The sequence below is a fragment of the Salvia splendens genome, chromosome 2 (assembly GCF_004379255.2).
Source record: "Salvia splendens isolate huo1 chromosome 2, SspV2, whole genome shotgun sequence".
Lineage (NCBI taxonomy): Eukaryota > Viridiplantae > Streptophyta > Magnoliopsida > Lamiales > Lamiaceae > Salvia > Salvia splendens.
Window position 1 is genome coordinate 33,782,199 of NC_056033.1, and position 23,831 is coordinate 33,806,029.

The 23,831-nt window shown below is 35.9% G+C and overlaps 3 protein-coding genes and 1 pseudogene across 3 annotated transcripts; 3 read left to right on the plus strand and 1 right to left on the minus strand.

Annotated features, from left to right (window-relative positions):
- The first annotated feature begins 4,132 nt into the window (after positions 1-4,132).
- Positions 4,133-7,204, plus strand: LOC121792324 (probable splicing factor, arginine/serine-rich 7). Its single transcript, XM_042190223.1, has 6 exons — positions 4,133-4,432; positions 5,973-6,042; positions 6,132-6,194; positions 6,462-6,500; positions 6,610-6,666; positions 6,863-7,204. Exons 1-6 carry the CDS (start codon positions 4,236-4,238, stop codon positions 6,953-6,955), a joined length of 519 nt encoding a protein of 172 aa, XP_042046157.1. The 5' UTR covers positions 4,133-4,235; the 3' UTR covers positions 6,956-7,204.
- A 2,068-nt stretch (positions 7,205-9,272) lies between these two features.
- On the plus strand, positions 9,273-14,601 carry LOC121778773 (annotated as a pseudogene).
- A 1,351-nt stretch (positions 14,602-15,952) lies between these two features.
- On the plus strand, positions 15,953-17,620 carry LOC121771429 (bidirectional sugar transporter SWEET16-like). Its single transcript, XM_042168211.1, has 6 exons — positions 15,953-16,132; positions 16,264-16,300; positions 16,371-16,581; positions 16,710-16,871; positions 16,989-17,108; positions 17,191-17,620. Exons 1-6 carry the CDS (start codon positions 16,099-16,101, stop codon positions 17,458-17,460), a joined length of 834 nt encoding a protein of 277 aa, XP_042024145.1. The 5' UTR covers positions 15,953-16,098; the 3' UTR covers positions 17,461-17,620.
- A 3,851-nt stretch (positions 17,621-21,471) lies between these two features.
- Positions 21,472-23,831, minus strand: LOC121764936 (serine/threonine-protein phosphatase PP1 isozyme 9-like). The gene is made up of 4 exons (XM_042160970.1): positions 23,478-23,831; positions 22,144-22,703; positions 21,878-22,057; positions 21,472-21,784 (listed from the first exon to the last, which is right to left on the minus strand). Exons 1-4 carry the CDS (start codon positions 23,665-23,667, stop codon positions 21,758-21,760), a joined length of 957 nt encoding a protein of 318 aa, XP_042016904.1. The 5' UTR covers positions 23,668-23,831; the 3' UTR covers positions 21,472-21,757.

Here is a 23,831-nt window from a genome sequence, read left to right on the forward strand (position 1 = left end):
TTAATTGTGAATGAATTATATATGCATACATAAAAATATAATGACTACAAAATAGATAGAAACATATAGCTATAAAATAGAGAGAAGAAAAAACAAAATGGAGCAATAATTATAAATAGCAAAGCATAAAAACAAAAGGAACAAAAAATCGAAAGCAGACGCCACCGCGGGGATTCGGACTCGGATTCATTCATTGAATTAAGGAGTATTCTACCACTGGGCTAAATAATGTATACAGTCATTGGATAAGAAATAACATTAAAGAAGTCAAGATTTGGGGGTACAGTGGTACCCCCTTGTTCTACACTGGATCTGCCAGTGGGCAAGAGTACAACACCCACATTCATGCTGATAGAAATCTGTGGGTTTCATCCTAAAACCAATTGGTGATAGGAAGAGGGGCCCATGAGACTTATATACTAGTTTCAGTTTTATCTTGACACCGATGTGGGACAGTTATATGTTATATTTTTAGTTTCAATTGCCAACACCCTCCCTCAAACCCTTCAAGGTGAACCTTGGAGGGGTTGGACTTTTTTCTAATCGATTGGACAATCGGCCCAATTTTTTTTCGATCGGTTGGACCACTTGGCCCAAATTTTTAAGTCCAGATATACTGCTGGGTCAGTCATTTTTTCGGTTTCGGCCCAGATATACTGCTGGGTCAGTTAAATTTGACCCACAATCGGCGACCCGCTCTGATACCATGATAGGAATCTGTGGGTTCCATCCTAAAACCAATTGGTGATAGGAGGAGGGGCCCATGAGACTTATATATTAGTTTCAGTTTTATCTTGACATCGATGTGGGACAGTTATATGTTATATTTTTAGTTTCAATTGCCAACACATGCTCTTCCGCAAGGACATGCTCAAGGGTCCCACCATTCTATTATTCAATTTAAATAAAAACATTTCCACCATATTAAAATGCATTAAAAATATCCGGAATACTATTACAAATTACAAAAAAAATTAAAAATTACATAATTAAATTACTAAAAATTAAAAATTACATAATTAAAATATTAAAAATTAAAAATTACATAATTAAAATCTTTAAAAATAAAAAACACATAATTAAAGGCTAAAAAATACCCCCGTGGAAAACTATTCCTCTGGCCATACCCCCAATGTTCTTCGGAGACCCCGTATCATTGCCAAATGTGAATCAACTTGCTCGTGGGTCATATTTGACCTATCGGTCAAATTGAGTTGGGCCAAAAGGGTCAACAACGAGTTGGTGGGGGGTTGAGGTGGCACAAAAGGAGCGGAAGCGCGGTCGGATGGAGTCGCGGCGCGACGGCGGTTGGTCGTCGCCTTCTTCCTTCCTTGCGGCCGGCGTTAGGAACTGCTCAGGCCGGCATCGGGGCTACCCAAATTAGCTCCGGCGAGCTGGCTAGTCACCTCATCCTCGCCGGCGTCGGATAGGGATATCGACCTCGACCGTTTGCTGGAGGAGCTGGAGGAGGATGATACGCCTCCCCTATATTTCGGATGCACACGCACCTCCTGCCAAGAGCTGAGGTACTTGAACGGTTTGTAATTTATGGATTGGTAGGTCGCCAAGGCGGCACTGATATGTCGAGCTCGCTCCCCGCCGATCGCACTTCCTGAAGTAATACCCCTAGAACTTTTGGATTTCTTCGTTGGCTCTGAATATGGCATTGCGCACCATACTCTCATTGCGCTCGATGGTTCCAGCCGGACGGTTTTCATTGTACCGGCGAGAGACCGCTTTGGTTCGTGCCTATCTCCGAATATTCAGAGATAATCAAATAGGCTTTGAATAACTGATTCATCTCCGCCGGAGTGTACGGGGTGCGGACACCATGAGGAGTAGGAATATGAGGAGTTTGAGAGCCGCCGCCGCCGCCGCTCCCTCTTGATCTGGGTTCGGGTGCCCACCCGTATCGCCCATTGTGGGCATCTTGGTCGTTCACCGGGCAAGGCCGGTAGCCACCCAGAACTTGAGAACCTTCGGTTTGAGGAGGGGCCGAAAATTGCGTTTCCGGACTAGGAAATGGTTGTGAGCCGAACCATTCGTGGTTCCAACCGCGGGAGTCGGAGGGGTGATCGCCGGAGCCGGACATTTTTTTTTGTAAGTAAGAGTGAAAGATTGAGAATTGATAAGAGAAGATGAGAGAATTTAGATGAGAATTGTGTAGTGTAGTGTGAAATTTTTTGTGTGGAAGTGTAGGTATTTATAGATGAAAATGTGAATTTTGGGGGAAAAAATTTAAAAATAAATTAAAAGTGGAGAGAAAACGGATATAATTTATTGGGAAGTGGGAAAATATTTTTTTATTTAAAATTGATTTTTTTAAATTAAATTCGATTTTTTTTAAAAAAAAGAAAATTCAAAAATGCCAACGGCAAAGCGCCACGTCAGCCTGCTTAGCGGCACGGACGTGCTCGATGCATCGAGCAGCGCCGTGCCAGCGGCACGGACGCCGTCCGTCGACGCGAGCACCGCTGCGGATGCTCTTAAGACGACCCATACTTTAGGCTAAGCTAAATCTTTTGCCAAATCATCACTACAACAAAAATTTATTAAGAATATTTTTTAAATACAATAAGGATGTTAATTTGTGTTTTTAAATACACCACCAACACTTAAAAAACGTTCTTATTGTTAGTGTCTCAACTAAAATTAAAGGACGCAAATGGAAACGTCCTATAAAAACAAAAGATTAAGTTACTAAATTGTTGTTATTTTTAAACTTTCCAAGGCAAATGTAGATTGCATCTCAATTTTTGTGTACCTAAAAGATAGTAAGTTTTTTGTAGTCTATCTAAATCGTGGGCTACTACTTATGGAATTAACTCGTTCCTCTTATTACTAGCGTGTAATGTCTAATATATTGCTCCTAAGAGCATCCGCAGCGATGACGGACACACGTCTGTCCTTCCGTGCCAGCGGCGCGACACCGCCGGCGCGGCGCTGCTCGATGGATAGAGCACGTCCGTGCCAGCGAGCAGCTGACGTGGCGCGTTCTGATTGGCCAACAATACCAAAAATTAAAATATGGCATTTTTTACGGTTTTTCTGGAATTTTTTGATTTTTTAATATTTTTTTATTCCCAAAATCATCTATAAATACACACATTCATCATCCATTTTTCACATCAAATCATCTCCCATTCATCTCTCATTCATATTTTTTCATACAACTTATCTACATCTTCCTCTCTCACTCAAACCCTTTCAAATGGATTTCACCAATCTCATTGCGGAAGCGGAGTGCGAAGAACAAGAATACTATTAACATTATCGTGCCGCCTATGAAGGCTATGTCGCCACGAATACCCCCGCCCCTCCTCCTCGACCAACTAGATCAACTCGCCACTAATCCATCGTGACCGGGAGGGAGCCAACGAAAGGCTCGTTGCCGACTATTTTTCTGACCCGCCGCGGTTTCCGGAATATTACTTTCGACGCCGTTTTCACATATCAAAACGCTTGTTTATGCCTATTGTCAACACATTATCCGCCCGTGTTGAATACTTTCAAATAAGTACAGACGTAACCGGTCGGCAAAGTCTCTCGGCGTTGCAGAAATGTAATTTTTAATTTTTAGGATTTTAATTATGTACTTTTTAATTTTTAGGATTTTAATTATGTAATTTTTAATTTTTTTGTAATTTGTAATAGTATTCCGGATATTTTTAATGCATTTTAATTTTGTGAAAATGTTTTTATTTAAATTGAATAATAGAATGGTGGGACCCTTGAGCTTATCCTTGCGGAAGAGCACGGATGTGGATGTTGTGCTTTTGCCTAAGAGCAGGGAGTAAAAGTGAGTCCGGGCCCACATCCGTACTCGTTGGTAAGAGCACGGATGAGGATGCTCTAAGATCTATGCCATCATAACAACTAACCTAAAAATATGTTGATAATATAGATTTTTGATGTCATTATTCCATATCACGTCTTATTATCAACTAGGTAAGTTGTGATATTAGTAATCACTTATCTAATTTAAGTTAATTATTTATCTATTAATACGAAACTCTATTTGGTAGAGCTACAATGACACTAATGAGATCCATTACATGTTGATAGGAATTTTCTCCAAATAAAATCAATAAATTAATCAATGGTATATAAAAGAGCAAATAATGGCGAACGACGTAGTATATCACTCGTAACACAAGCCCTTATAAAGAGTGTTTAGGGTTTCAATTTGAAACGAAATTGTTTTGTTGACGATCATTAACGAGCCCTAATAATCAATGGCAGCATCTTCCTCCTCAACTACGTCGTCTTCCTCCTCCGATAGGTCTCGCCGCCGACGTCGGTCTCGTCGTCGTCAGAAAACCGACGAAGATCCTCTGAAAGTAAGCAAAAGAAGCCGCTCCCACACAAAACGTCGCCGGAGGCGTCATACGCCTTCTTCCGATAGCTACACCTCCTCCTCCGAAGACTACAGGTCATCATAATTGACAAAAAGTTTGTTATAGTTCCGTGTTGAATCTGTTTTTTTTCATGGATCTCAATTTAGGTTTTTTTCCTGTTTGTTTCTGTTTCATGATTCAAAGCTAGATTCCTGCATAATAGGATTGGTTTTATACTTGCAGTGTATGTTGATATCTCGGTTTTCAACTTTAGGGTCCTATTTGAAACCCAAGTGATCGGGTCGGATAATTTCTCTCGGAATTAACTTGAATTTGTAGTTTCCTTATAGACTGATGGCTAAGCTAATTTTTCCAAGTTACTCAGTTATATGGTTGACAAAGGTTTTAGGTTAAGTTTTACGGCAATTTATTTAATCAGACAACTTTAGACAGGATCCAATTTGCTGTTTGTTACTTGTGAAAAAAAAGAAAAAAGAAAACTTGACCTTGCTACTACATTATATTGTGGGGAATGAAATGTATGAAATATTCATTCCTCTATTGAATGGTGGGAATTATTGGGGTGTTTCAGAATTAGCGCATCTTTTTCAAAAACGATCTTGAATTGGATGTATTTTTAGGATATGAATGCATTGTGGAAGATGATGTAAGTTTAACTTGAGAGAATGGATGGGTTTACACTTTACAAATAGGTTTGGAAGTACTGACTTCTTTATCTTAGAAAATAAAGGATCTAGATTCTAGCTATTATAGAGTTAGAAAAAAATTGAGAAATAAAAATCTAGTTTTGTGTGGAATCATTAATTAGTTTGATTGAGTTCCATGAATACCACTGCAAGTAAAGATGAATACCTTGCTTGTTAAACCTAATCGCTTATAACCAAGTCAGTGGTGATTCTGTTATTGGGAAATTGACTTAAGCCAAAGATATGCTACCTGTGATGATGTTAATCATTTGGATTCTCTTTTAATCGAACCAGTTTCTTCCTTTTAATTTATATATCTCTTACAAACCTCTGATATAATTTAGTGGGTCCAGAGTTTCCTTTCTAGTTCTTCATATAAGAGGACTTTTCTTACTCTGGTTTTCTTCTGCACCTACGGAAGTGTTTAATGGTGAAGGACCAAGTTAATTGCTTATTAAGGCAATAAGGCATACTATCTAGTAGTCTAGTCCACAACTATCTATGTCCATCTTTCCCATTAAGCATGTTGAATAGGATTAGCAAAGCACTATAAGGAAATTAAGTTGTTTGCAGTTATAAGTTTAATGACAGAGGATGCAGTTTCTTGCAAGAAAAGTTAATGGATGCATAAGATAGTGTTCATATACTATACTCCATATTGTAGCGCACTCATATGTTTTAAAGTTGAAAACTAGCTTGCATATACTTCGTGTAATGATTTCTAGATTAATATTGAAAATTGAGGTGGTGCTGTTTATGTATGTGTAAGATCAGCATGTTAATCCTTTCAGATCTTTTGCTCTTTTATTACTGAAAATGTTCTTTAGAAAATTTTTTCCTGTGCTTTGTTATTTTACTTGAGCTAAAAGTGGGAATGATGGTGTATGGACTTCTCTTCTGAATTCATGTTTCCTTTCATGAATTCCAGTTCTTCTGATAGTGAACAGCATACATCCCATCATTCAAAGAGGCATAAAAGGAGTGAAAAAGCAAAGAAGGTGATCTTTTCATGGAATTTTGCGTACTTATTGAGTAACGGTTTTCTTGTCACACATTAGTGCTCATTTACTGGTTGGTTGCATTGCAGAAGAAAGACACAGAGAAAAAGAGAGATCATAGCCATGGACGCCATAAACTTAAAGATAAAGAGGTAGAAAAATATTTCTTTTGCTCATAGGATCTTCATTTTATGATAAGTACATTGTGAAACATATGGAAAAAAAATTTTATCTTGAAGTGGCCATTGATATGTACTTAAGGTAGAATCATGGTTACACAATAATTTTTGAATATTAGATTCTGATGTTACTTTGTGCCTTTCATTAATGGCTCTTCAAAATTGGAGCTGGTGCCCATGACATGGTGATCCTGGATGTTTCTGGCTTGGTTTTGCCATGCCAATGTGAGCTATATACAGAAGAAGCAGGAAAATAGTGGTCCTGTGCAGCTTTCCAAGGTTATTATTCTTATTGTCTAAATTCTGTTCTGCTCTACTTGCATCTTTGAGCCATGCTATACATTAATTGGAACAGCTATATTTCCTGATGTATACTATGTTTATTCAGTTCTTGGGAAAGGACAAGGACAATAGTGCTCGCCGCAGTGCTGTCTCTGGGAAAAAGGTATTTCTCATTCCTTCATCTTTGTTCAACAAAATTCACAAATATAAACTTCTTCGTGATTTCTTGCATTCTTATGGTTCACAATGGTACCCAAGAAAGGACCTCTTTCGTTTAATATCCCAACAGCATTTATTGCATTTTGTAGTTATTAACCCAATACATATGAGTTTAAATTCATGTCATACTTCCTTTGTAGATATTACTTAAGCTAGATAAAACAAAAGAAGACAAGTTGGCTGAGAACAACCGGAATGAGCTACTGAAGTTCTTGAATGCAAGTTATGATTAATGATGTTACCAGTATATGTATTCTGTTCACTGAAGGGCGTCAGTTCAGATTTGCTCTATTATTTGCGGTTGTTTGTGCCGTAATATTGTTACACAGCCTTTGCTGGTCACGAAATAGAACTTGGTTGCCTTTGGCTAGGAGTTCAGGTCTGATTTTATGTGATATTATGTCTAGGATGAATGTCATTGGTATCTTTGTATTAAACTGATTTGGAGAAGAAAACTTATTTATTGATATGTTTTGTGGCCATTGATGGTGAAAGCTTTTTCATTGCTGCGGATTTATGGTTTAATCCAAAAAAAAAAAAGAATGGTTTCGCTACGCACAGTGTAACACAATACTGGATTTCTGTATGTTTTCAACATCACTTCATGTTTTATGCCTATGCATTTCCTTCAGGCAAATACTATGATTAATCGCATAATTTTTACAGAGATTATGAATATAATTATTGAATTGATGAGATTGTTGGTCATTTTACACTTGATTCATTTATTCAGTGAATGTACAACAAACACAAGTATGATGTGAGATCTGTCGAAGGGTTGAATGAATTTGTTTTGGCACATCAAGATAGTAGAATTTCAATTTCATATCCAAGCTATTAAGTAGTTATATTCTTCATTTGTCCAACTAAGTTTTTCCTCCTATATTTGAAAAAAGAAGACCAAGGTAAATGAAAAAATTACTGAACATACAACATACATTTCCAAAGAATACATCGCACAGATGGTAACAACTTTTATCGAGAATTTTTGTACGTACAGTATCTTGTTTAGCCCTCTTTTTGCATTCAACATTTTTTACTTTTATTTCCTTTCGTAGAGATAAAATTTCGACTTTTGAATTATATGATGGAAATTAAAGAGAATTTCAAAATTAAAGAGAAATGAGTAAATGGCTAAATGCATTTAATAATGTAATTTGACCGATAGTTGAACGCTAATTTTTTTTTAGAAATTGAAAGCTAAAATTTGTTAACTTTATTGAAATAAAGTTGATGATCTAGTAATGATATTTCTATCTATATTGATATTTTCCATTTTTATTGTTGAAATACATAGTATAAAAATTCGGTTGTACAAAAGTCAACGCCTTGATGGAAACAATTTACTCCACCCATCCCCAAAGAATATACACTTTGGGGATGACACGAGTTTTAGTGCAAAATTGGTAAAGTAAGAGAGAGGTAGAAAGAAAAAGTAATTAAAGTATTATTGGTGGAGAATTAGTCCCATAACATTAGAGAGAAAAAAGTTTTCAAAATTGGAAAGTGCATATTCTTGTGGGACGGATGAAATATTACTCTCTCCGTCTCAAGGAAGATGACCCTCCCTTGGGCGGCACGAGAATGTTTACAACCCACTGGCTGCCAGAAGCTCATATCCCAAGGCCTCACACTTGTGCCTGAGAGATGGAAGTAACTACACGACAGCAGTGAGATTCGAACCCAGACTCATTGCATTACATTTACGAAGCTAAGGGCATTTGTGTTAACACAGTCCTCATTAACACATTGATTTTCATCTGCACCCAGCACTTCCCAGTTCCCACTCTAAAGCAATATGCTGGCACGCCCTATAAAAACAAGCTTTCATTTAACTTTTTTTCTTTCATTTGGCTCATGTGTCCCCTTTTTATGGAGTAATTTTTTTTACACATCTTCTATATATATACTCATTTTTCCCCACTTTAGTCATACCTTATCCATCCTATTCCTACTATTACACAATAAAACCTAATTTACAAATCAAATCAAATATACAAAATTAAATCTAATTTACACAATTTCAAATAGATTTACATGAACTTAATAGTAAGAATAATTTTTTAAAAATTAGAATAAAAACAATCAAACCTAATATACACTATACAAATTGATCAACGATACCTGTCAATTAATTTTACTAAAATTATATCTTATATACTTCATCGGTCCATAAAAAATAATCTTATTTGTGGATATTGAAGAGTTTCAGTGTGCAATATGAAAAGTAAAAGACAAAAGGAAAAGTGGATAAAGAATGAGAGACAAAGAGAAAAATATGTGGTACAAAGCTCTCATGTTTGACTCCATTGTGACGTAAACCTTTAAATTTCTATTCATTTATTGATAAAAAAAAGAAAACAATGGTGAGAAATTATCTATAAATACAACATAAAACTAATTTAGATGGGCAGTGAAAAAAGAAAAGTAGGAATTTTTTTGTGAGTGGATAAAGTATAGGAGTATTAAATTATCATTCATATACGTATTTCGTAATTTGTTAATTGTATACTACTCCGTGATCTCTTTTTTCTGAAAAAAACAATACTAGTACTATAATAAATTATTTTTTCTTATAATACTAATAAAATTTAAACCTGAGTTTTTTGGCCTAAAATACACCAGTCCACACAGGGGATTCACACGATGCATATGCGAACTCTTATTAAATGAGACGTCCACAATAAAAGAAGAAAGTAACACAAACAGAGAGCTTGATCACAAATAAATAGTGCATCATTGTTTAAAGCAACCCATCGAGTCGATACACTCAACCGAATCATTCATATGATGGAGGGCATTTCGCACAGAATGGTGAGCGTAAACGCCATAAACATGCACGTGGCCGAGAAAGGCCATGGCCCCACCGTCCTCCTCCGAGCTCTGGTACACCTGGTGTTAAAAAGTAAAATGCGGAAATTAAAAAACTATCCCAGAAGATGCCCAATTTAACCTGAAAGCAGCGGCGGATCCAGGTGGGGTCGAGTGGGGTCGGCCGACCCCACCAGCTCCGGAGTGCCACCGGGAAGCTCCTTTCATCGGCCTCCGACCCTACGGTATTCGCGTCTCCGACCCCACATCACGCAGTGTGAGATGATGAGACAGAGCAGAGAGAATGGAAGGGAGTGAGGAAGGGCGGCGGCCGGAATACGGCGGCAGCATCAGGGCAGGGGAGGCGGTAGTCGAGAATGAAGAGATGGAGTAAATTGAGAAGAGGCCTTTAACTTTTCAATTTTTGAAAGAGAGTGAGAAATGGAAATGGGGTTAATGGCGCAGTGAATAAGGAAAGATAACTTCATGGATACGAAAGTTTTCATTTTTGATTTCTTTCCCTATATTTAGACTGTGAACTAAAATTAAATGAATAAATTGCATCAAGAAAGATAACATGACCGCATAATTTATCTAGGATTAAAAGATTAATATGTTGATACTTGATTTATCCAATTGTAGAATGTTTTTTTTGATTTATTTATATTAATTCTCTGAAGTCTACTAAAAATATATTCAGATACAAATTTTTAATTAATATTAAGTACTAGTAGTATATTTTTTATATATGTGAAATCAACATATTCAAAATAAATGTATTTTAATAATTACTTTATTCGTGAAAAGTATGAATTATTTTTTTAGTTCGTCCTTGAAAAGTAAGAATTTTCTAATTTTAATAATTTTTTTCTTTCTAGTGAGGTGAAACTCATTCTCTATTAATGATACTTAAAAAAAATCTTTCTATATTTCTTACTTTTCCAATTATGTATTAAAACTCGTGGCGAACCAAATGTTCATACTTTTAGGGACGAAAAGAGTATAAATATTTCTTAATTTCTTTTGATTTTAGTTTATAATTAAATTTTCAACCTTATTATTTAAGTTCAAATAATTTTAAAATTTCAAAATTGGGGATGTTGTGGAAAAATTATATAATTATTTAAATTAAAATATGGAGTATATTTATATAAATAATTATATTAAAAAATTATTTTAAATATATTTTATTTGATTCGACCCCACAATATTCAGTTTCTGGATCCGTCATTGCCTGAAAGTCAGTTCGGTCCTAGGAGTTTGGGTTCCATTATAAGACGGCAGGATGCCCTCTGCAACTTGATGTGATGTGAATTCAACAAACCCGGCTGCCCCGTGATTTTTTTACGAATTACTTTAATCGAGAGGACCTCGCCGGTGTGGGAAAACCAGGCACGGAGATAGTTCTCGTCAGCCCAGTAGGGCAAATCTCCAATCCAGAGAGTAAGGACTTCTTCCAGCGTCGCTGGTTGGTGATACGCAAAAAACTGCAAAAAAACTGCAATTCGATCGTCGTTGTGGGTTTGTTGCAGATATTAACTTCGCAGGGACGATGTGAACGGATTTTAGGCAATTCTATTTCTCAGTCCGATTATACCAGGCTGTCACCTAATTTTAGCTTTGGTCAACCAAACAAATTCCATAACAATACTCAGCCGTCTAGCCTCCTTTTTTTTGTTTGATATAGAGACAGTGAATGATCCTTTGATTGAACCTGATACCATGTTAAAATGTAAAATGCGGAAAATAAAAAACTATTGCAAAAAGTAAAAGGCGTTAAAAATTTTATCGACTACATTGTATTAGACTTGAATTGAATTCTCTCAATGATTACACAACCTTTTATAAGCTCTAATTCTAGCTATAAATGGAAAATATATTCTAATTATACTAATATCCTTTTATTTGATTTTCTATAATCTTTAATTGATTTCCTTTAATAATCTTGTCATAATTACATGCATTCCTTCTTGTTCTCCAATCAATTAATTTTCTTATTCCAACACCTGGCGCCACCAGATTCTCACCCTCGGCTACCGCACCGTCGCTCCCAGCTACTCCTGCCTCCATGTGGCCGCCGACATTGAGTCCCTCGCCGGCGGAGAGCCGGTTTTCCTGGTGGCTCACGACTGGTCGGTTGGTACCTCTGCCTTTTCCGCCCAGATTTGGTCAGGGCATTCGTCTCTCTAACGGTGCCGTTTCGCCATCGCCGGCATGAGGCCTTTCTTTGGTGATGAATACTACATGTGCAGATTTCAGGTTTTTTTTTTCTCTTCTCCAATAATCCTCACTACCTATTTTGTTTTATTTTTTATTTAGATATTCACTTCAAAATAAACGTACCATTTTTAATTGTTAAGATATGTTGCAGCCAGTGTGTTTCAATAGTAAAATTATTAATCTAAAGTCTTTTCAGGTGCACATATTTGAAGAACAGTACAAACATTTAGTCATTTCTTAAGATTTTTGGTTTTTTATGTTTTTGCACGTTTTCTTAACATTTGATTCCGTATGATTATGATTGTAATCATAGCCGTACCAATAGAAATTGATGGAATAGATGGTTCATGACATTATCTTTCATTTTTCATGAAAAAAAATAAGGAAAATGAAATACTAGTAGATGGTTTGGAATATGTGACATAAATGTTGGGAAATTAAAAGTTAAAAGGTGTAATTGGTGAATTAGGGAGGCAGGTCTTCCACCATTATTTTCATTAAAGCGACAGCTGGCAAAGCCAAAATAGGTTCTGTGTTGTCTGTCTATGTCACTGTATTTTGTAATCTCTACATAAATGAATATCCACAACTACCATCTAAAATTGGTTGGTTTTATTTTCTCAATTATTTCCCGGATATTACTAATACACACAATTAATGATCTCCGGATGGATAACTTTCACATTCACCTGTATCTATTCAGCCATTCAGGAACCATTTTCTTTTTAATTTACTAAAATTATTAGTTATTACTTTAATTCTACGTATACTTATTTCCTAGTGTTGGCTCGTTAATTTTTACTACCTACCTGACATAGCTGTTAATAGTTGTGTGGGCAAAGTTTCTTCAAGTAGTTGGACTAGCATATAAAGAGTAATTTTCTTCTTCTTTTTTGTTTCAATCTTCAAATGTGGTTGTACTCATTGTGGAGCAATGGCGGATCCAGGAATTAAAAATCATGGGGTCGAACGAGATAATAAATATAATTTTTTAAATAAAAATACATTATAAATGAAATATATATTTTAAATAAAAATATATTATAAATGAAATATATTTATCTTAGGTTAAACGCGATATTTGGCTCTTATGAACAATTCAGAATAATTTGAGATAACAATTAATTTCTTTTTCATCATTTCAATCTTGTTTGAATTATTATCAACTATCTCACGATCTTCTAGTCACAATTCTTGTTCAACATTACCTAGAACAACTAACAATAATTTGACGTCTTTTCAAGAAAGTTTATCCATCAATCTAAATGGAAAGGTAATTCAAATCAAATAATAAAAAAATAAAAATAATGATCATATTAATTAAATCAGGGAAAAAATATTACCAAATATAATTTGATATATTGTTATGTTCGGTTTTTAAAATTCCAATTTCACAAAATAAAACAGTGGAACAAAATTTCAAAAAATTTACTTTAATCTGAAATTTATAAGAAATTATTATAAATAATGCTCACATAAAATATAATCTCATACTGTATGTACTCCTTTTTAGTGCGTCGCATAGCATTATATTTATAAGATATTCAAGATATTTAGTAGTAATTTATTTTATCTCTTTTGATAAATGCTCCTTTTCCCCCTATTTTTAACGAAAGTCTAATTATATTAAGTAGAACACAAGGCTCAAGCCCAACTGTAGTCTTCTTCCCCAAATATCCCCTTCTCATACGCGTATTACAAATTTACAGTCAATGGCTGAATTCCAGACACAGATTCACGAAATCAAGGGCCGAATGCCGATCACCGTGGGGTCGGGAACCAGTAAGAGGATTTTTCTGGCTATTCTTCGGGGACGGCGACCCCACTCGACCCCACCTCCATCCGCCGCTGTTGTGGAGCAGTTGATAATGGTTTATTGCTCTTAATATTTAGCAATTACTTAGACCTAGCTAGTTAATAATTATGTACGTCTAAGTTGACATAGTATATAAAATAAGGTACTTTCCTTAAATATTATTTTCACTTTTTATCTGCTGTATATAATTACCATGATTGTGTACCTTAGTGTTACATAAGTTTTGCATAGTGTCAAATCCAACGTAAGAGCATTTGTGAACTGAACTTCGATATGGCTTATCTGCTTAGGCAAATTTCAAACTGAACCTTGTTAAGTCATAAATAGTGGAGTATATTAATATATTATAGTATATTCTTCCGAAACTCCGGAGGCAAATTTCATTCATAATATTATAGGAGACATTTGTAAGTGAAAATTGAAACGTTGGGTACATGAACATCTTCGTTATAATCTAAGATTGAAATATTATCGTTAAATCTTAAAATGATCAAACAAAATCGAATGTTTCGCAATTAGGAAGTCGGAAAAGTCGAATCAGAAATGGCAGAATACAGAGCGGAAGCAGTGATAAAGAAGATCCTAAAGGACCGCACACCCGGGCCGCCCCGTCTACCTAAAGAAAAGCCTTTCGGAGAGGACCCGAAGAGCATCAAGCTGCCGCAATGGTTCACTGAAGAAGACCTGAAATACTATGCCAATAAATACGAGCAGAAGAGCTTCACTGGCAGACTCAATTACTACCGCGGACTTGATTTGTACGTGCTTAAGTAGCGCGATTAATTTTATTTAGAATAAATCCTAATAAAAAAGTTGTGGGCTGTAGGAAGTGGGAGCTGACGGCTGCATGGACGGGAGCGAAGGTGAGAGTACCGGTGAAGTTCATGGTGGGGGATGTGGACATGGTGTATACTACGCCGGGAGTGAAGGAGTACGGCGGGTTCAAGAATGATGAGGATACTGGCCACTTCATCAACCAGGAGAGACGTTAATGCTTGTCTTCATGAATTTTTCACCAAGTATGCAGCTTAATTAGCTAGCTTACCTACCTACTATTCTCCAATCTTCTACTACTACTACTATCCTAACCAGATTGAGTTAGCATAGCCTACACCTTTTCCATGTTTTGTTTTGGACCTTTCTTTTTTCTTGGTGGGTAAATAAATGTAGGAGGAAACCATGCATTTTCATGGAGGAAACTGAAAGTGAGACATGGTTTCCTCCATGAAAATGTAGATATTGATCATAGTATATAGTATTCTATAAATGATGGACACAAAGAACAAAATAATACTATATACTATGATCAATATCTACATTTGTTCAAAAATACTAACCACTTACATTTATATTTTACTAAAATGGTAGTGACTAGAGACAATGAGAGTACTTATATTTTTTGGGTAAACTAATTTAAAAAATGATGCGTGGATTAGGAAAACATCAAAGGTTGGGTAGAACCGTAGAAAATGCTCCACTCCGAAAGGCGAAAGCCACTGTGTACTGTTTAGTAATAGATAATAAAATTTTAAGAGTCCTACAATACATATATATGTATACTAGTATAACTTTTAGTAGCCATACATTTGTTGGCTAAGAAAGTACTCCCACCATTTGCCAGAGTCTTATTTGAGTTCGATACGAATTTTAAGAAATATAAAGAAAAGTAAATGAGAAAAAAAAATACTCCTAATAGAATGTGAGAGTAGATAACTATGTAAAAGGGGCGTTACTTGCAAACCATTGTAAAAAAAAAAGTTTAGTTTTGCTTTTACCCCATGCTGCATACCAAAAATAATCATTGTCAATATATAAGCTAAAAAAATCAAATTGCTGAAAGTGAATTGTGGCGTTCACGTGTGTTAGTAGTGGGCGTTGAAGGTGTGAAATGTATACTTGAATAAGAATGGACTGTTATGGGTCACATGACTCACATCTCACTTAACCGTTTATTATGGAGTAGTGAAAACAACTGATTACTGTAAAAAATTGAGGGGAAATTAAATTCAGCCCATGTCATGATTTGAGTTACCCATGTTCAACATAAAATTCTTTTAATTTATTGTGTTGTCGAATGAAATTAACAATTCCACAAAATTCTTAAAACCATATAATACAATTATATATACACACGAAACAGAAAAACCTTTCTAACATGAAATATTGAGAGTGATTGATAATGAATACATGCTTAAGGTAAGGCAAAAAGATAGTAGAAAAGGAGGTGCCGAAATGTAACACTTTTTCGATAGTGGAATTAGTGACATGTACAGTAAAATAATAATGTTAGACGTGGCAACATTTTGTTGAACAATACTTAAGACCTCCCAAACCCTACAAGATCTACACATTCATTTACTCTATGCTAAGCTTACTTTTTTTTTAGCTTAGTTACATTCTCCCATATCTGCATATCCTACCACTACAATGCTTTCTTTCTACCCATAGATATATCAAACTACTAACACGAAAGAAGAAACATTTGTTTTCCTTCTCCAAGTTTTGTTTCTTTCATTAATATACTTCTCCATGGCTAGCTTAAGCTTAATTCTCGGGATAATTGGTAATTATCCGTTTCTATGTTTATCATGTATATCAATTTTCCTTTTTATTCATTTTCAACAACATGCCATGATTTTTGCATGATTATATCAAATTTTATAACTCACGAGTTTTTTTTTGTGTGGGATGCAGGAAATGTGATTGCTATGCTTATGTTTGCCTCTCCTATGTAAGTCTTCTTTCAAATCTTCTTAATATAAGTAAAACATACAAAATGATTAATTAGGGTATTGTATTAGAAAAACATTCAAGCAGGTAGTGAAGAAGAAATCAACAGAGGATTACGACGGCCTCCCTTACATAACCACATTATTGAGCACAAGTTTATGGACATTTTACGGACTCCTTAAGACGGACGGTTTGCTTGTCGTCACTGTCAATGGTGCTGGTGCTGCCTTTCACGTCATCTACGTCATCATCTTCCTCATCTACTCCCCCCAACACATCAAGGTTATGAATCATATATATATATATATATATATATATATATATATATATATATATATATATATATATATTCTTCTTATTTAGTTGAGGATCATCATGTATATTAATAATGCATGCATGCTGAATTACAGATAAAATCGGTAAAATTGGTAGCAGCAGTAAATGTTGCATTTCTTGGGGTTGTCATAATGATAACCCTATTAGCTTTGAAAGGAGAAATTCGGATCACACTGGTAGGACTATTATGCACTGGATTAACTATTGGGATGTACGCTGCACCCCTCTCCGCCATGGTACGTACACGATCATGCTTTAATTGTTAGTTGGACGTATCATGTGATAATATGTTCAGACCACTCAACTTTTACTCTACAATACAAGTTAGTGATAGAAATGAGTTTATATTGCAGAGGAGAGTGATTGAGATGAAAAGTGTAAAGTATATGCCATTTTTCCTTTCCTTTTTCCAATTTCTCAACGGGGGAGTTTGGTCGGCCTACGCCCTAGTGGTTAAAGATTACTACATTGGGGTAAGTTTCTTCAATCTCATAAATCATCTCACCCAACTTTTTTTATTTACTTAATTCCGAAATTGAAAATTGATGCATGTAGGTACCAAATGGGATTGGATTCATATTGGGGTCGATCCAATTAGCCTTATACATGATGTACAAAAATAAGTCGAGGTCGGTAGAGTTGGAAAAGGGGGTTGAGACTATGAGAAATGGGAGTTATAAGCTACACAAAGGCAGTAGCCTACCGGAGGCATCAATCATCCGCCAGTATAGCCAAAATATTATCAAAACACGTTCTTTGGCACCTTTTGAATTGGAGAAATTCCTCGATGGAGACGTCGAAAAGGCTTTCAATGAGGCTCCATAAAATGAAATATTTGGCTTCAACTCCACTTCAATTAATACACAACTATATTACTAATGATGATATGTATGTTCCATTTCTATATCCCTTGAGTCATGTTCTTACTTCTTCAATTTACTACATAGTTGGCACAATATATCACTCTCGGTTAGGATTTACCAAACTCTACCTATTAGTCATAATTAAGATTTAATTTGGCGTTATGTAATCTTTTTATTTGTGATGAGGTCTAAATTCTAAGTGACGAATAAGTTTTTGGTTCCTACACTAATCGACTGGTACCGATTAATAACCGGCAGGTTAGTGTATGAACCGAAAAAACCGATTTCTCCTTCAATTTTTAATACTCAAGATTAAATAATTTGATTAATTATGCTTTAATTCAGAAACTGTTTTCTCCTTCAATTTGTAAGATGAAATTAAATTAATTCGTTGAAACAACATATGCCTAACCCAAATACTTTAATTACATATTAATATTATGATATAGTATTATACTTTTATTTGAATAAAAACAAATTATAAAATATAAAAAATAAAACTAAATTTAATATAGATTCCAATTAAACCGAAAATCGGCTAGTACACTCTCATATGACTAGGACTGAAACCAGACATTTGATTCTCTGCTTGAAATAACCGATTAAAACCGATTTGGTTCCCTAGTAACAGGGAACCACGTAACCAACAAGCAACTATGTGTACCGGCTACCTTCAATTTGCATTCACCGGTTTAAGCCATGTTTCAATGCAATAAGGTGCACAATCTTATTCATGCAATTCTTTGTGTATAAAAACCTTTTTAAAGACTAGATATTTGGTTTTGGGACATACTAAAGTTAAATTGAAAAAGAGTAGGCTATTCTTGTAGGCCTACATATATTCTTGTAATAGGATTGAATATGTGGAAATTTTATCACCTTATTAACACCCGTGCTATGCACCGAACATAAATGTTTCAAATTATAAATACAAAATAAATGAATATATAAAACCATAAACCATGTATGGCTATATCTTTCACCCAACTATTACATTAGTACGCACAAAAACAAAATACATATACAAAATGCACAAATACACATAAAGTGACAAATGACAAAAAACACTACACAAACATCTAAATTTAATAGACGTTTTGTTTTATGAGAGATATATAACAAAGACACATTCAATAAAAACACGTGTAAGATGGGGAGAATCCTCTGTTGTGTTATACTATAACATAGCGGGAGTTGCTATGGTTAAACGTAACCACTATCATATGAAAAGCAGTAGGATGGTAGAATTTTAAACACGTAGTACTCTAATTCTATTTCTCTCATTGTTTTTTCCCTGTTCCTTTCCTTAATTAAATATCCGGTGGGTCAATACAATTTTTTTACATGGAATAGCCTTACTACCAATAAACTTGTAGAGCTTAATAGAAATAAAAAAATGAAAACAAATTAGAGAAGATATTGCTTCTTATTGAATGGTTGTAGAGTTTGATCTACATAGTAATTATTTATAATAGATAAAATAAAATCAACTCAATTAGAATTATGTGTACTAAATTTAACTGTAGATATATTTCCATAAATATTAAAAATAAATAATAAATTTTACTATTTTATATTGCATATGATAGTTTTAATATACTAAAGGGTTATAAAAAATATGTAATATATTAATGTTAAATTTATTTATTTCATTACAAAGAATTTAATTTATAAAATACATACTCCGTAGTAAACATAATCCAAAAATCAAAAGTCAAAATTAGAACCTACTAATTTAAGACATAATAGAGCAAAACACCCAAATTAAAACTTTTAAATATTAAATATATATTTAAATCTCAATATAATACCCAAGTAGTACATTAATACCCAAAATAAAGCCCAAAAATTATAGAATACATAAATTAATAAACCCGCATCCTAAAAGTGGTGTCCCTAAAAGCCTACTAAATTGATTACATAGTTTTTTTATAAGAAGTACTAAAAGCTACTAAATATTAAACAAAAATTTCAAACAATATACAATAAATTAATAATATTCTAAAACCCTAATGCAACGTGCGACACCTCCATCTCTCTCAAGTTTCTCTCTCCCTCCCTCCTTCCTCCTCCCCCTTAACCGGCGGCGGAAATCATCTCCCCGGCCAGAGCACCGCTCCTTCTTCCTCGCTGGCTCTCCTTCCACACATCCTCGCCGCTCGTCCCGCCTGTCGCGCCGCCTTACCCGCCGCGCCGTCGCGCATTCCTCCCGCGCGGCGCTGCTACCTTACTTGCCATGGTCGCCGCCTTTCTCTCCTTCTCGCGATTCCACTTCTTGGCCACCGGCTTGTGGACTCCTCCACGCCACCCAACCGTCGTCGCCGGTCACCAACCCCTCTCTCTCGTAACTCTCAGGTATCGGGCCTGCCGGCGTGCGAGTCCAGCTGTCACCGCCGTCGGCTCTCCTTCTCTTTATTCCACTTCCGCCGCCGTCGACCCTCCTGCACCACCGCCGCCACAGTAACCCATCCAGCACAGCAGCAGCGTCGCCGCTTCCCTTCATCTCCGGCATCTCTCTCGTCGCCTCACCCGCCGGCTGTTGCCGGATTCCAAGCAGAACCAAACCTGCTATACTGCAATCACAAAATTAGTCCACAAAATGCAGATTATAGTCCATCTATTTAAAAGTGTTTCAAATCTTCTTCAAGAAGTTTGCATTTGGTTGGACTATTTGAGAAGCCACTATTGCTCCATAGGAGCTGCCTTTTTTCTATCCAATGGTTGTCATTTCGCAAAATGACCAAAATGGCAAACAAAATAGCTTCACAATTTCCCGCTAAAAAGAGCAAATAAGTCTTTTCATTAAACTGTCACTTTAGATTATGATAGATACAATTGTTTATAGAATAAAGATAAATTAAATTAGAGAAAGACACCTGAAAAGGAAAATTATTAAAAAGTCAACTGTAAAACAAGTGGCCGAGTAAAGATATGGGTGGCAAGGATATTGCACCATCCTGGAGGTCTTGAGTTCGACTCCTGGATGGCGCGACTTTGAGATTAATTTCCATGTGGGCCTGTTCAAGGTTGTTTCCTTGGGGCTTGGCAAGCTTTCGAGCCTGGACGCGTCTGAGGGTGGCGGGTAGTCTACCGGGGCTGAACTCGTCGGAGGGAGTGCAGTCTACGAACCAACATTGGCTAGTTCACGCCCGAACCCGTCGGAGGGAAGCTAAAGTATTCGAGCCACGAGGGACTGTGGCGGGCTAGTTCGCTTGCCGAATGTATCTCGAACTCCTATGTATGAAAAAAAAAAACACAAGTGGCCGAGTAACTAGCTAGGTAACTAACACAATTAAACCCCTCTCGTCAAGTTTACAATAAAGATTGTCGCATCTCGTTGAAAATGTTAATTCTACTTATGAATATATGCCATTATATATTTTTATATTATGATTTTGAATAGGTGCAAACTTTATTACCTGTTGTTTTATACAACAAAGTTGCGATAAATGTGAACTAAAAAAGAAAATTGAAATTTATTAGAAAAAAGTAATTGAAGAGAAGAGACCGCGCGCCTAACCAGCGAGGGTAACACAATTAAATATACTATGTTAAGTGTGTAATAAAGGATGTCGCATCTAGTCGAAAATGCTAACTCTACATATGCATAAAATAAAAACCTATATACTACAATACTATGTTTTTGTATCATGGTTTTGAATAGGTGGAAACTCTTTCACTTGTTGTTTTAGTAACAAATTTAAAATAAACGATACAAGTCAAGTAGAGTTATTCAAGTAAATTAGAAAAAGTCAATGAAAAAAGAATAGGCTAAGTAATCAACTAGGTTGCTAACACGAGTAGACCTCAAATTAAAAGGCTAATATCATGAATAGAGGTAATATTTGAAGGCCAAATTAACCTTGAAAGTAGTACTATAATCAACTACAGAGATCAATTGTAGCAGGAGGAATACATACTCCATGAAGAAGAAACAATTGCTGTGAATACATTCTATAAGTAGATGCATGGATGAGTGAGAATATTAATAAATAAAAATAAAATACAATGAGTCAGAAAAGGATACACAAACACATTCCACTGCGTTTCAAGTTTCTCAACACCAAATATATATTCGCTTTAACCAAATGGATCTGTGCTTACATATAATAAGTTTCTCCTCAAGCAACTGATATCAGCACCTTCCTTCTCTCCCGATTTACAGATTGTTTCTTTAATGCTGACGTTATATATGTACAAAACAGATAAAGAAAAGCAGCCTTCTGCTCGTCCTACTCCCTCTATCTACGATTTCTGGTTTACATGCTGCCTCCTGTTTTGGGAGGCTGTCGAAACAGAATGCAAAGAATACTAAGTCACTTAATGTCATGAGGCCATCAAAGGATCAGTTTTAAGTTTAGAAAACAGGACGCACATACCTTCTTTAGAGGAACCTTTGAATTGCTTGGTGCAGGTTTTAGTATCTCAAACGAACATATTAGCGATTCATCCACATTTAAAAGGGCACCAGCATTGTCGAACTCTCCACCATAGTTTGGGGCGGAAAATATAGTCACAAGTCTTCTATGGGCAAAGAATTCATATCCATCCTCCACCACCTTCAAGAAATTAAAATCATTACATCATAAAAACATGACAATAGACAGCAAAAATGGGCTTTAATCATGGAGAAGGTAGTATATACCTGATGGCCCCTGCAAATGAGGTCCAAGTCATTGTTAGCCAAAAATTCGGCAACTGCACCAGCCCCAAAAGTGCAAGAGACGCCCCTATCGCTATCAGCCCAGCCGTCAATCTTGCCATCAGGATCAGACCAAAGCAAATCACACAGTAGACCACTGTCAGGAATCTCAGTTGGCCTCGAAAGCTCTCTAATCTGGTCCAAATTTTTGAGTTCCGGAGAGAGTCCTCCGTGCATGCAAAGTATCTTTTCATCTATGAGTGCAGCAACTGGCAAACAATTAAAGCAATCGGTGAATATCTTCCAAAGCCGAACATTGAATCTCCTCTTACATTCATCATAAAATCCATAAACACGGTTGATCTTCGCATCTTCATGGTTTCCCCTCAAGAGGTTAACTTTACCGGGATACCTTATTTTGTAAGCCAATAGTAAGCATATTGTTTCCAAACTCTGCTTGCCTCTATCAACATAATCTCCGAGGAAGAGGTAAGTTACAGCTGGGGGATGTCCACCAAACTCCAAGAGCCTCAAAAGGTCTTGGTACTGGCCGTGTATGTCACCTATACAAAAGATTCAAATATCTATATAAATAGACAAGTACTCCACAAAAAATGACACCAGATAGACAGAAAAGAAAATTTTCAAGTTTAATGTTTTCATCTCCACTATTCTAAGTTCCCAGTCTACCTCATATAAAATAAGCTCACATTGAACAAAAAATCAATAATATATGATGATGGGGATCACAATTTCTAACAGATAAGAAGACTTAATTTCATATACTTCCTGTAGATACAGCGAAGGAGAGTCGATATAGAGAGAAGGCTAAACTTGCTTTGCATACTTCATTGCCCCTTTCCTCACAAATGCATTTATACTTTTCTTTCAGTGCATTCTTTCTCCTTTTCTCATAATAAAATCTTACTATATGTATATCCAACATTACAAAAGCAGTATTAGTGGTGGAAATACCAATCATTTTCCCTCATTTACAGGGTCAAGAACAAGTGATCTTTTATCATCCAACCTCATTTCAATCCATTGCCATTCAGCATATTTTTTGGTAAACAACAACCACAGAATAAGATAAACCTCATTATACCTAACACATTATACTACTGGATTAAAACCAGGTCAGATTGACTCCACCCAACCTCAATTTCACCAAACAACTAAAAATTTATCCTTTTTACTCCATGATTCCGGCCACATACATCACAATTCCCAACAATAAATAAATCTATTTTTTAACACGACCTAAGAAACCTACAATCAGATGCACATAAACACACAATAAAAAAACATATCCAATATTGAGAAAGAGAGGGAGAGACCGCAGATCCTGATAGGGGCATGGACAGGGACGAGATTGGGCTGAGAGAGGAAGATTTGGCGGGCGTTGACGCAGAGCTGGCGAATTTCGACCTCGGAGAGCTTCACCTGCTTCCCTCCTTTCCCTTCCAATAGGCGCCTGATTATATCGTCCAGCACCCCCGAATCCATCATACCCTCCATTGTCATCATTTTTTCTCTCCCTCCCTCTACAATTCAATGTAAAACCGCTAAGAATATTGGATTGGATTGGATTGGATTGGATTTTTGGGGTTGAAAGGGAAAAGAGAGATGATTACATTAATGATTATGAAGCAAAGTAATGGATCTCTCTGTTTTTCGTTTGGCTTAAACTT

Coding starts and splice junctions, on each gene's coding strand:
- LOC121792324 (XM_042190223.1), top strand. CDS start 4,236: ATGGCAGCATCTTCCTCCTCAACTACGTCGTCTTCCTCCTCCGATAGG. Junction 6,043..6,131: donor GGAGTGAAAAAGCAAAGAAG/GTGATCTTTTCA, acceptor GTTGCATTGCAG/AAGAAAGACACAGAGAAAAA. Junction 6,667..6,862: donor GTGCTGTCTCTGGGAAAAAG/GTATTTCTCATT, acceptor CTTCCTTTGTAG/ATATTACTTAAGCTAGATAA.
- LOC121764936 (XM_042160970.1), bottom strand. CDS start 23,667: ATGATGACAATGGAGGGTATGATGGATTCGGGGGTGCTGGACGATATA. Junction 22,704..23,477: donor TGCCCCTATCAGGATCTGCG/GTCTCTCCCTCT, acceptor TCTTTTGTATAG/GTGACATACACGGCCAGTAC. Junction 21,785..21,877: donor CAAAGGTTCCTCTAAAGAAG/GTATGTGCGTCC, acceptor CTGTTTCGACAG/CCTCCCAAAACAGGAGGCAG.
- LOC121771429 (XM_042168211.1), top strand. CDS start 16,099: ATGGCTAGCTTAAGCTTAATTCTCGGGATAATTG. Junction 16,133..16,263: donor CTTAATTCTCGGGATAATTG/GTAATTATCCGT, acceptor TGTGGGATGCAG/GAAATGTGATTGCTATGCTT. Junction 16,301..16,370: donor CTTATGTTTGCCTCTCCTAT/GTAAGTCTTCTT, acceptor GTATTGTATTAG/AAAAACATTCAAGCAGGTAG.